This window comes from Babylonia areolata, chromosome 13, assembly GCF_041734735.1.
Source record: "Babylonia areolata isolate BAREFJ2019XMU chromosome 13, ASM4173473v1, whole genome shotgun sequence".
Classification (NCBI taxonomy): domain Eukaryota; kingdom Metazoa; phylum Mollusca; class Gastropoda; order Neogastropoda; family Buccinidae; genus Babylonia; species Babylonia areolata.
In genome coordinates, this window is record NC_134888.1 from 22,529,349 (window position 1) to 22,541,848 (window position 12,500).

A 12,500-nucleotide genomic window follows, 5' to 3' on the forward strand; every position below is an offset into this window, starting at 1 on the left:
TCACTCGTATGCACACGAGTGGGCTTTTACGTGTATGACCGTTTTTACCCCGCCATGTAGGCAGCCATACTCCGTTTTCGGGGGTGTGCATGCTGGGTATGTTCTTGTTTCCATAACCCACCGAACGCTGACATGGATTACAGGATCTTTAACGTGCGTATTTGATCTTCTGCTTGCATATACACACGAAGGGGGTTCAGGCACTAGCAGGTCTGCACATAAATTATGTTGACCTGGGAGATCGTAAAAATCTCCACCCTTTACCCACCAGGCGCCGTCACCGTGATTCGAACCCGGGACCCTCAGATTGACAGCCCAACGCTTTAACCACTCGGCTATTGCGCCCGTCGGACTCCGTCTGTTTTGTCTGTCTATCTGTCTCCGTCTCTTCATGCCCCTCTCTGTCTGTCTCTGTGTCTCTGTCTGTCTCTGTGTCTGTGCCTGTCTCTGTCTCTCTCGGTCTACTTTTCTCATTTATAAATCTGTCTGTACAAAGCGTTTTAAGCCTCAAAGTACAGGGTATAATAAAAACGTACATACAGAAATCATGTTTAAAACAAAGGAACTGTTTACTTCCGCTTCCTGTGAACCACTCTTACGTCCAAGAGTGAATTTTGTATATAATTATATGAATAACATGTATAACTTTAGCGAGTGCGGTTAACCAAGCATGTATGATTCATGATGTGTATTATGTATTAAATTACTCACTTTTGTGTACGGTGCTTAGTACTGTATGGAATGTATATAATTAACTGAATGTGTATCGCTAAGGTTTGATGCAATGCCTCTCTCTTTTTTTTTTTTTTTTGTTCTTCCAAAAAACATCCTTTCATGAGGGGCATCGGCCAATTAATGAATAAACCATCCATCCATTCATTTCTGTGTTTCTTCCGCTCTTTGTCTTTGTCTGTTGTCTCTCTTTGTCTCTCTGTCTGTCTGTCTATCTGTCTCTCCCTTTCTCCGTCACCCTCTCTCTCTCTCTCTAGGTCGGGATATCAAGAAAAGCACATAAAACGCACGCACACACACACACACACACACACACACACACACACATTGCTTGTCTTTTATCTTTCGCTGAAAGTGAATAACGTGTCTTTTTGCTCTCTTTTCACACACACACACACACACTCTCTCTCTCTCCTTCACCACTTTCCCCTCGTCTCTTTGTCTCTGTCTCTATCTCTTGTCTGTCTATCCGTCCGTCTCTCTCTGTCCCTCTTTCTCTCTCTTCTTTCTCTGTCTCTTTCTTTGACTACAGAGGCTGCCACAAGACCCCAAGGCGAAGAGCAGCGAGAGGCAACAAGTAAAGTGACTGTAATAATAAACGTGACATTTCAATTGTAGCCTGACGTTTTATAAATAAATGTCGCTCCAGGGAAGTGATCGAGTAAAAGGTCACCACACATCGAATAGAAAAAAAAAGGTCTTAATTAAAGTTTTCGTTTTCATTTTCTTCTCGTTTTTTTTTTTAATTTAAAGAAAAAAAAATATGCATAAACATAAAAATGCTGGGGGTTGAGGGGTTAAACTTTCACTGAATAGGTCATACATAACAATTCTGTTTTTATTTTATAAAGACGGATGGACAGGGGGTGAGGGGGTGTGTGTGGGGGGTAGTGGTGATGATGTAGGGTGGAGGGGATTATCAGGACGGAGGGGGTTGACTCATAACAAAATACCAAAGGTTGGTGCTTTAATTTAACCCCTTGGTTGCTGCTGACGAGTAACCCTTTCACTGTCAAACTCGCATTTATGCAGCAGCTTGGTAGAGGACCCATGTCACTGAAGGGTGACCAGATCATGGGTCTGTTATCCATGAACCTACTGCTCTTTATGTTCGGTGGTTGGATAGTATTGGACATACTTTCTACACACCACAGGGGGAATCCCCAGCTATACTTAGACACCAAATTTTTCTGTTTTTATACCAACGAGGGAATTTTGCACTCTAAATTGACTGGCGGTGAAAGGGTTAATTTTTTTTTTGTTTGTTTTTTTTTTGTTTTTTCAGCGAACGGCTGCCATCTCACTGTGATAAAAACTGAACTTAAGGGTTAGGATATTAATTTGGTCATCATCATCTTTCAGATTTTGGAGTTGTTCTCTTGGGATTTCATTACTTTTGTTCAGAAAATGCCCCAGTTTGAAGTACACGTGAAAAGTCACGCCTCACTGAATTCATTTCACTAAGGTTTAGCAGGTATGAGGTTAAGAAAAATCCAAAAATGTGAAACAACAGAAGTGGACCTGTGTTAGCACGTGTAATTTGTTCTAGAAATTAAAGTGAATGTAGATGTGGCAGAAGAAGAAGAAGAAGATGATGATGATGAGGATGATGAAATAGATAAAGAAGAAGGAAGAGGAGGAGGAGAAAAAGATAATGATGTTGATGAAGATGAAAAAGAAGACGAATGACAAACTAGTTTATTTATGACTTCTGTTGCTGCAATTTGTTTAATACTTTTGCGCACGGGCGAACACACACACACACACACACACACACACACATATATATATATATATATATATATATATATATGTGTGTGTGTGTGTGTGTGTGTGTGTATGTATGTATGTATGTGTGTGTGCATACCTTATATCGGGGATGCCTTTTTTGTGAAGAGAGGGGTTCCCATCTAAATGCTACGGAGATTAGTACACTTATCTATTTATTCTTTTTATTTCAAAAGAGCACCTCAGTGTTCATAGCTGTAACTTAGTCATTTTTAATTTTTAATCTTTTTTTTTAGCACAGAAATTGCCAAGACAGTATAGAACAATGATGCGCATTTCGCCAGACTGAGCGTGACTGTATTTGTAATTGTATTTCTATTTTTATTCACAACAGATTTCTCTGTGTGAAATTCGGGCTGGTCTCCCCAGGGAGAGCGCGTCGCGACATTACAGCGTCACCCCTTTTTTGTATTTTTTTTTTTTACTGCATGCAGTTTTTATTTTTTTTTTCCTGTCGAAGTGGATTTTTCTACAGAAGTTTGCCAGGAACAACCCTTTTTTGCCGTGGGTTCTTTTACGTGCGCTAAGTGCATGCTGCACACGGGACCTCGATTTATCGTCTCATCCGAATGACTAGCGTCCAGACCACTACTCAAGGTCTAGTGAAGGGGGAGAAAATATCGGTGGTTGAGCCGTGATTCGAACCAGCGCGCTCAGATTCTCTGACTTCCTAGGCGGACGCGTTACCTCTTGGCCATCACTCCACATGTATAAATAACAGCGTAGATTAATATAAAGAAACAAATAGCCAAATAGATAAATTGGTTCAACTAGATACATGAATACATAGATACATGGATATATAAATGAATACTCAGCTAGACTGCATCACGACGTGCTAAAATCTCACAGCATTAAATTCTTCCAAGTCTACAAGGTAATTATCTATTTAAGAATAAGAATAAGAATAACTTTATTATCTCCAGCTGGAGAAATTTGGTCAGGTGCATTATCACAACATAGACAAGTAAACAACATGGGGACCATAACTGTAAAAGTCAACAACAACTTTTATGAATATTACGAAGACACAAATGTAAAAAATATCACATACACCGTTTCATACATACATCCACACACTGCAGGTAATAACTGGTATTCTTAATGTAAAAACAGAAAGAATTAAGAAACATTATTTTGAATATAATTATAAGCATAGCCTACTGTATTGCACATTGATTATAATGGACAGATAAGAATAAAGATAAATTGCGGAAAACCACAACCAGATAATCAGCACACACCCGCACCCACCCACCCCACACACATGGTTTATATATATATATATATATATATATATATATATATATATATATATATATATGAGAAAAAGAAAAAAAAGGACTGTTCTTGAAAAAGAAAGAAAGTAAGAGAGAAAGAAAGCAAGAAACTAGGTAACAGAATGCCTTTGACCATCTCATTTCCATCGCCAACCATAAACCCTTTGCCCTCCCTTCCCCCTCCCTCCCCCCAACCGCTTCCTTCTCCCGTCCTCCCCCAACCCCCCCCCCCCCCAAAAAAAAAAAATAAATAAAAAAATAAAAAAAACATAAAAAACCCCACCTCCGACCCTTTACCACCACTACCGCCACCACCACCACCCCTCCACCACGCCACCATCTCTTCCGGTTTTAATTTTCTCCCTTCCGGCCCCATCCCTTCCCCCCCCTACTTTCCCCGTTCCTCCCTCACCTCCCTAACCCTATCTCCACCCCCACCCCACCCCCCATTCCCCTCCCCCATCCCCACGCCCTTGCGACCCCCTCCACGTGATCGTTTAACTGGCAGGGATTTCACGCGGGGCACGGAAGGAAGTTTGAGATTAGCGCGCGAACTAAAAATAGCACTGGACGCGAGTCGGTTCGTCATTGACAGATATTTAGGGTTCTTTTCAGTGGCTACGAAGTGTTGTTAATGTCAAGCTATAATTTTTTTTAATTTTTTTTTTTTATAGTCTTACCCTGTTGTCATTACTCCACCCTCTTTTTATTTATGTGTTTATTTCCCTTGCGTGGGCTGGATTAGAACAACAACAACAACAACAAAAACACACACAAACCCCCCCAACAGACCTCACGCTATATTACCCTCATAAAATTTATTCATCCATATCAGTTCATCGTTCTGTCTATCTGTCTTTCAGCATGTCTGTCTGTCTGTCTCTTAACTGAAAAAGAAAAAGTCATTTATTCTCCGTCTACGTCACTCCGTCAACTTGATGTTGTCGACTCTCTTTCCCTCTTTCTGTCTCTCTGTCTCTGTCTGTCTGTCTGTGTGTGTGTGTGTGTGTCTCTCTCTCTCTCTTTCTCTCTCTCTGTCTCTCTCTCTGTCCGTCTCCATCCCTACACATCCTCAAACCCCTTCCCTCCCCCACTCTCTCTTTCTCTCTCTCTCTCTCTCTCTCTCTCTCTCTCTCTCTCTCTCTCTCTCTCTTTGTAAGTGCCATTTCCTGTGATTATAAAATATGAATGGATAATAACCTGGCAATGTTTCTCTCCGCTGGAGGCCAAAATTGAGAACGGGAAAACTTCGGATTGCTTTCTCGTTTTATTTTGGGATTATTTTCACCACAAGAAGGTGTCTGGCAGTCTGTCTGTCTTTCCTGTTTAGGGTCCCCTGTGGTGTCAGGGGGAAGGCGAAGTGAAATAATTGATTGCTGTGGTTCTTGTGTCTGTCTGTCTTTCTGTGTCTGTGTCTGTCTCTGTCTGTTTCCTCTCTGTCTGAATGAATATCTCTTTTTCCTCCTTTGTCTGTCTGTTCGTCTGTCTATCAATTTTCTGTCTCTCACTTTGTGTGTCTCCGTCTTTGTCTGTCTGTCTGTTTGTCTCTCTGTCTGTCTGTCTCTCTGTCTGTCTGTCTCTCTGTCTGTCTGTCTGTCTGTCTCTCTCTCTCTCTGTGACAATGTTGATTGCTTCTTCATACGATGTGGGATAACTTACAATTTATGTGTATTATGCATTCCGCGTGCTCATCTGTCTGTCTGCCTGTCTGTCTGTCTCTCAGATTCAAGTTCAAAATTTCTGCGATAAACGGAATGCCATCTTGTGGCAAAATTGACTGTTGTGTGTGATTTTAAACGTCGAAACGACCCCCGATTCCAAATAATCCACGACATCAGCCGTGAAATAAGAACGATGATGATCATGATACGGAGTCTTGACAGTTCCTTACAACGAGAGAGACTACTGAGATTGAGTGCACGCACGCACACGCACACAAACACACACGCAAACAAACATTAGCCCGGTATTTTTTTTTTTTTTCGTATCAATTTGAGCACACGCACTATTTCTATTCCCACACTCATCATTGTTCAAAGATAAAACTACAAGAGGGAGCGAGACACACGCTATCATTCTTTGACATTTCCCCCTTAATGACACGAAAACTAAAAGAAATAATTTCTTAATATTTGAAGAGTAAAACATAGAGAAAAAAAACAAACAAACAAAAAACCAAAAAAACCCAACATTTTTATTATTTTTTTCTTTCTTTTTATTTTACTATTATTATTGTTTTTTTGTTTTTTTTTCAGTAATCACAAATTCTGGAAGAAGAAGCATGCAAAATTGAAGAGCACATTTGACGAAGTCTGAAGTCACAAATCACGCTATCTCTAGTCTGTAATGAAGAATGATGAAGAAATCAATCCAGATTGACAAGCCAATCTCTGGTGATTACGGTATCAGAGAGGGAAAAACAGGATTCTGCCGGAATCTGCACCGTATGTTTGTTTTGTTTTGGCGAAATTGATTGATTATTCTTCTTCGTCCATTTCTTGAAAATTGAAAATCTCCTTTCTCTCTGTCTGTTTGTCTGTCTGTCTGTCTCTTTCGTGTGTGTGTGTGTGTGTGTGTGTGTGTGTGTGTGTGTGTGTGTGTGTGTACACAATATCTGAGAGAAAAACATGAAGAAAATAATCAGTCTACAGTGAACAATAAACATGAAAATAGACGGCAAAAAGCAAACAGTGTTGTTGTTGTTGCTGTTGTTTTTGTTTTGTTGTTGTTTTTGTTTTTGTTTTCTAAATGTGAAAACAGATGGGATATAGCTGAGAAAACACAGCATCATTTTTCAAACAGATGATCGATCAAGAGATATAACAGGAGGGTCAGGTAAATTTAATTCCACAAAGAAAACGAAACTGCTCTTTTTCTTCTTCTGAATATTATCATAGCTATTATTGTCGTTATTATTGTTGTTCTTGTTCTTTTTTCCCTTCTTTTACTAATTATTATAGCTATTATTGTCGTTATTGTTGTTGTTCTTTTTCTTCTTCTTCTGATTGTTATTGTTATTATTGTATCGTTATTCTTATTCGTCGTTGTTGTTATTGTTATCATCATCATGATCATCATCATCATTGTTCTTCTTCCTCATCTTCACCAGAACTTAGTTGTTGTTTTTTCCGAAGTACATAAAGATAGAAAAACTCACCTCCTGTATACATCTCTTCCACTCACTCTCTACAGTCGATGTCAGTTCCACCAATTTTGGAGATGGGATTTCTTTTGGGTATGGGATGGAAGTTCGTCTATTTGTCGCTGTTATTGTACTTTCAGTGGAGGAGGGTGGTGGGGGTGGGAGGATGGAATAGTGCGGTTGTTGGGGGTGTTCTTGTTTGCGTTGGAGACGTTTTCGGTCACTGGAAACTTTAAAAAAAAATTTTTTTGGGGGGGGTAATGATCTACTGTATGTGCATCTCTGTAAGTGCGGTGGGGTGTGTACAAAAAAAACAATAGCATAGTATTTCACAATTCCATCGTTCCTTATGTAAGATGATGAATTAATCATTTGACCACGCTTCATGAGTTTTTTACATATTTGCTGTGTAGACATGCCAACAGGCATACTCTCCCTGACACACACACACACACACGCACACACACACACACACACACATACACACACACACATACACACGCGCGCGCGCGCGCACGCACGCACGCATGCACGCATATACGCTGGAAACTTGGTAAGTCAGCGAAGAACAGAAAGCTTGGCGAGTCCGTGAAAGAAGAACAAAAAACTTGGTAAGTCCATGAAGAATTAACTATAAAAAAAAAAGAGAAATAAATGAAAAATAGAAATAAAAACTTCTCAGCAAGGGCCTTGGTGAGTCCGTGAAGAAAGAACGTAAAACCATCGGTGAGTCCGTTGAAGAACAAAAAGCTTGGTGAGTCCGTAAAGAACAAAAAGCTTGGTGAGTCTGCAAAGAACGAAAAGTTTGGTGAGTCCGTTAAAGAACAAAAAGCTTGGTGAGTCCGTAAAGAACAAAAAGCTTGGTGAGTCTGCAAAGAACTAAAAGTTTGGTGAGTCCGTTAAAGAAAAAAAAGCTTGGTGAGTCCGTAAAGAACAAAAAGCTTGGTGAGTCCGTTAAAGAACGAAAAGCTTGGTGAGTCCGTTAAAGAACAAAAAGCTTGGTGAGTCTGCAAAGAACGAAAAGTTTGGTGAGTCCGTTAAAGAACGAAAAGCTTGGTGAGTCCGTTAAAGAACGAAAAGCTTGGTGAGTCCGTCAAAGAACAAAAAGCTTGGTGAGTCCGTAAAGAAATGAGACAGGGTGAGTCCGTAAAAGAACGAAAAGCTTGGTGAGTCCGTTAAAGAACAAAAAGCTTGGTGAGTCCGTTAAAGAACGAAAAGCTTGGTGAGTTCGTTAAAGAACAAAAAGCTTGGTGAGTCCGTAAAGAAATGAGACAAGGTGAGTCCGTAAAAGAACGAAAAGCTTGGTGAGTCCGCAAAAAACGAAAAGCTTGGTGAGTCCGTTAAAGAACGAAAAGCTTGGTGAGTCCGTAAAGAACGAAAAGCTTGGTGAGTCCGTTAAAGAACGAAAAGCTTGGTGAGTCCGTAAATAAGAGAAAGCTTGGTGAGTCCGTTAAAGAACGAAAAGCTTGGTGAGTCCGTAAAGAACGAAAAGCTTGGTGAGTCCGTAAAGAACGAAAAGCTTGGTGAGTCCGTTAAATAAGAGAAAGCTTGGTGAGTCTGTAAAGAACAGAAAGCTTGCTGAGTCCGTTAAAGAAATGAGGCAGGGTGAGTCCGTAAAAGAACGAAAAGCTTGGTGAGTCCGTAAAGAAAAGAGGTACGGTGAGAAATTAACAAAAACCTTGGTGGGTCTGTGAAGAATAGAAAGCTTGGTGAGCCCGTGAAGAAATCAAAGCACACACACACACACACAGACACACACACACACACACACACACACACACACTGATTGATATGAATACTTCTATAGCGCCTATCCTCGGTCAGAGACCAAGCTCTAAGCGCTTTACAAACACGGAGTCATTTACACAACAGGCTGCCTACCTGACTAGAGCCGACTGACGGCTGCCATTGGGCGCTCATCATTCGTTTCCTGTGTCATTCAATCAGATTCAGGCACGCACACCTATATACTCAGACAAACATGTAACATTTAACAATTAATAACACACACGCACGCACGCACACAAACAAACAAACAAAAAGAAAACCACAAAAACAACAAACAAACAAACTCGGTCAGTCCGCGAGGTACGAAAACCTTGATGGGTCCGTGAAAGAATTATTATCCAAAACTTTGTTTAGGCCGTGAAGAACAGAACGTTCGTTAGTCCGTGAACAACATAAAGCTTTTGAGTCCGCGAAGAACAAGAAAACAGTTCAATTTCTGCAGGAGCCAAGTTGCATTGCTTGGTTCAAACTTTTTGACAGTTACACATGACTAAAAATGCCTACGTTGACCGAACTACGCCATTGGTCAGTTCCATACTACACACAGTTAGTAGTAGCGGGTTACGACCATACTAAGCTCTTCCGTCCGAGCAATGCAACTGGCTCCAGAACCGGTGAAAAAGTACTAAGATTGCATATTAAGATAATATTCATGATGCGGAAACTACATTGTAGTGGTCACTACTGGTCAATGAACAGTCAGACCAGGTCAAAGAAATCTTAACATTGAAAAAAAAAAAAAAAAATCGGCAGTGGTCAGCAGTAGTCAGCAGCAGTAATCAGTTGTGGTTACGACCATACTATGCTCTTCCGTCCGAGCAATGCAGCTAGCTGTGCTCCTGGTGGTCTTCTCTTCATCTTCTCGGGCACTCCTAACAGATACATCCCTTGTGCCGTGCACTCAACCCTCGTGGAGGAAGGTGGCAGGATGGTTAAGACGCGTATCTGCCAAAACAGTGTCTGTGATGGTCCGGGTTCGTCTTCTTCTTCTGCGTTCGTGGGCTTCAACTCCCACGTTCACTCGTATATACGCGAATGGGCTTTTTACGTGTATGACCGTTTTTACCCCGCCATGTAGGCAGCCATACTCCGCTTTCGGGGGTGTGCATGTTGGTTATGTTCTTGTTTCAATAACCCACCGAACACTGACATGGATTACAGGATCTTTAACCTGCGTATTTGATCTTATGCTTGCGTATACACACGAAGGGGGTTCAGGCACTAGCAGGTCTGCACATATGTTGACCTGGGAGATCGTAAAAATCTCCACCCTTTACCCACCAGGCGCTGTCACCGTGATTCGAACCCGGGACCCTCAGATCGAAAGTCCAACGCTTTAACTCACTCAGTACGGCCAGTCCTCTCTTCTCCTCTACACAGACCCCTCGGATGTCCAGTGGGTGTCTGAATGACCCAACCTTTAGCTTCCGTCGTCAAAACTGTGGTATTCTTTGTCAACATTCACCTCTTCAGTATAAGAGCGTTCCGCTTGCAATATTTTGATGATGGTAATTGGGATGAAACGCTGTTAACGTCGTCTCTTTCGCCGTTCGTATGGAGAGAGTTAACCATTCGGCTATGGCGCCTGTCTAGTCCGGGTTCGACTCCTGGTCTCGCCCCTTTCTCCCGTGTTTGACTGGAAAATCAAACTGAGCGTCTGGTCATTCGGAGGAGACGATAAATCAAGGTAATGTGTACAGCACGCACTTGGCGCACTGGAAAAAAACAAACAAACAAAAAAACAAAATAATCCATCTCTACGTGTTGTCCTCTGGCATGTACATGATAGTCAGTCGTGTCCGACTATGACCATCAGAACAGCAGAGGAGGCAACTGCTGTTCCGACTATTTGGGCTAGAATTTGATTATAGCGGAGAAACAACAACAACAAAAAACAACAAAATAATCCATCTCTACAACATACGTGTTGTCCTCTGGCAAATTTTATATCTTAGAAGAAATCCACTCTGATAGGTGCACACACACACACACACACACACACACACACACACACACACACACACACACACACATATATATATGTATATATGATAGTCGTGTCCGACTATGACCATCATAACAGCAGAGGAGGAAACTGCTGTTCCGACTATTTGGGCTAGAATTTGATTATAGTGGAGAGTGTCTTGCCCAAGTATCATCCCCACTCTCTTGGCCAAGAGGGTTTTAGGACAGTCGGCGTTGGGATGGTTCCCAAAGGCCAAATAGCCCACAAGGCTGCAGCACAAAGAGCCAGTGCAATTTTGCCTCCTAGTTTGAGAGTCATAGTCCTTCACAAAAGACTAAGCTGTAAATGGTTTCCCATTGACTGGAGAAACAAATTGATAATACTGCTCTCACTTTGCTGTTGGCCCAAATGTAAACTTATGTCAATCTGTGATAAAAGCCGAGTGTTGGGCCTAATATATATATATATATATATATATATATATATATATATATGCATGCTCTGATGGCCTGATTTGGCGGGTTGGGTTATACCGCTGGTCAGGCATCTGCCTTGCAGATGTGATGTGTATTATGAATTTGCCAGAAGGCAATGACGACTCCTTCAGAAACTGAAACTGAAACTACTCAAGTGTGGTGGATGTTGCAATCGAATGAAACACATTGTCGTTTTCTTTTCATCGTGTTTGTGTGCGTGCGTTTCGTTCGTTTCTTTGTATATTTGATAAAAAAAAAAAAAAAAGAGGATAAAATAACGAATGGTTGACTGGATGGGTGGGTGAAAGGGTGGGAGAGAATGATGAGAAAGATTCAGTGAGTGAAAATCGTGAACCAGTGGAATAAAGAGTTGAGGGGGAAATCTGTTGACTGACCGGATTGATAATCGGTCGCTTGATTAATTGATTAATCGATTGAATGGTTGATTTGACTTTCAAGAGCAAACTCGCCACATTAATAATATATATTGGTTGATTCACATGATCGATTGATTGATCACACGATGGAGCAGAATTAGAATGATTGATTGACTGATCAGATAATAAAGTAAGATTTCGATGATTGATTTCTTTGCTAGACAATAAAACAAAATTCAATTCAATGATTGATTGAATTTAAAAAAAAAGAAAAAAGGAAAGAGTTTGATCTGATGACAAAGCTATATCACAATGATTGGCCCATCGACTGACTGATAGGATAATAAAGCAAAATTACAACGATTGGTTGATTGATTGACTGATTGGATCATAGTATACCAAAACATTACAATGAATGATTTATTGATTGACTGATGGGATAACAATGCAAAATTATAATGACCGACTGATTAGATTGATGACAAAGAATAAGGATGACTTACGGCTAAATGATTAACTGTTGGCTGACTGATTGCATGAGAGAGTGATTGATTGATTGATTAGCTGATTAATTATGGCAAGGTTTGGTAACTATTGACTGGCTGATTGCATGGTTGATCGATTGGTTGGTTGATTGATTAATTGATATGTTGATTTGTTGATTGATTTATTGATTTGACTTGATGGCTTGGTTTGATGGATGGTAACTGTTGACTGGCTGATTGCGTTATTGATTGATTGATTGACTAGTTGATTGATGATTGCTTGGTTTGACGGATGTTAACTATTGACTGATTGCGTGATTGATTGGTTGATTGATTGATTGATTAGCTGATTGCTCGGTTTGACGGACTGCAACGATGGACTGACTGATTGCGTAATTGATTTTTTGATTAGTTGATTGATAAATGATTGCTGGGCTTGTTGGATGGTGCAGGTCAAGATGCTGAC

The 12,500-nt window shown here is 40.7% G+C and overlaps 1 protein-coding gene across 1 annotated transcript in view; it reads left to right on the forward strand.

The window, feature by feature from the left end:
• The window catches only part of LOC143289151 (uncharacterized), a 67,957-nt gene that overhangs the window by 31,174 nt on the left and 24,283 nt on the right, over window positions 1-12,500 (forward strand). The window contains exon 2 of the mRNA XM_076598048.1: window positions 12,487-12,500. This exon is cut by the window's right edge and continues 109 nt beyond it. Coding sequence (XP_076454163.1) covers window positions 12,493-12,500 — 8 coding nt within the window. The 5' untranslated portion in view covers window positions 12,487-12,492. The remainder of the gene's footprint in view (window positions 1-12,486) is intronic.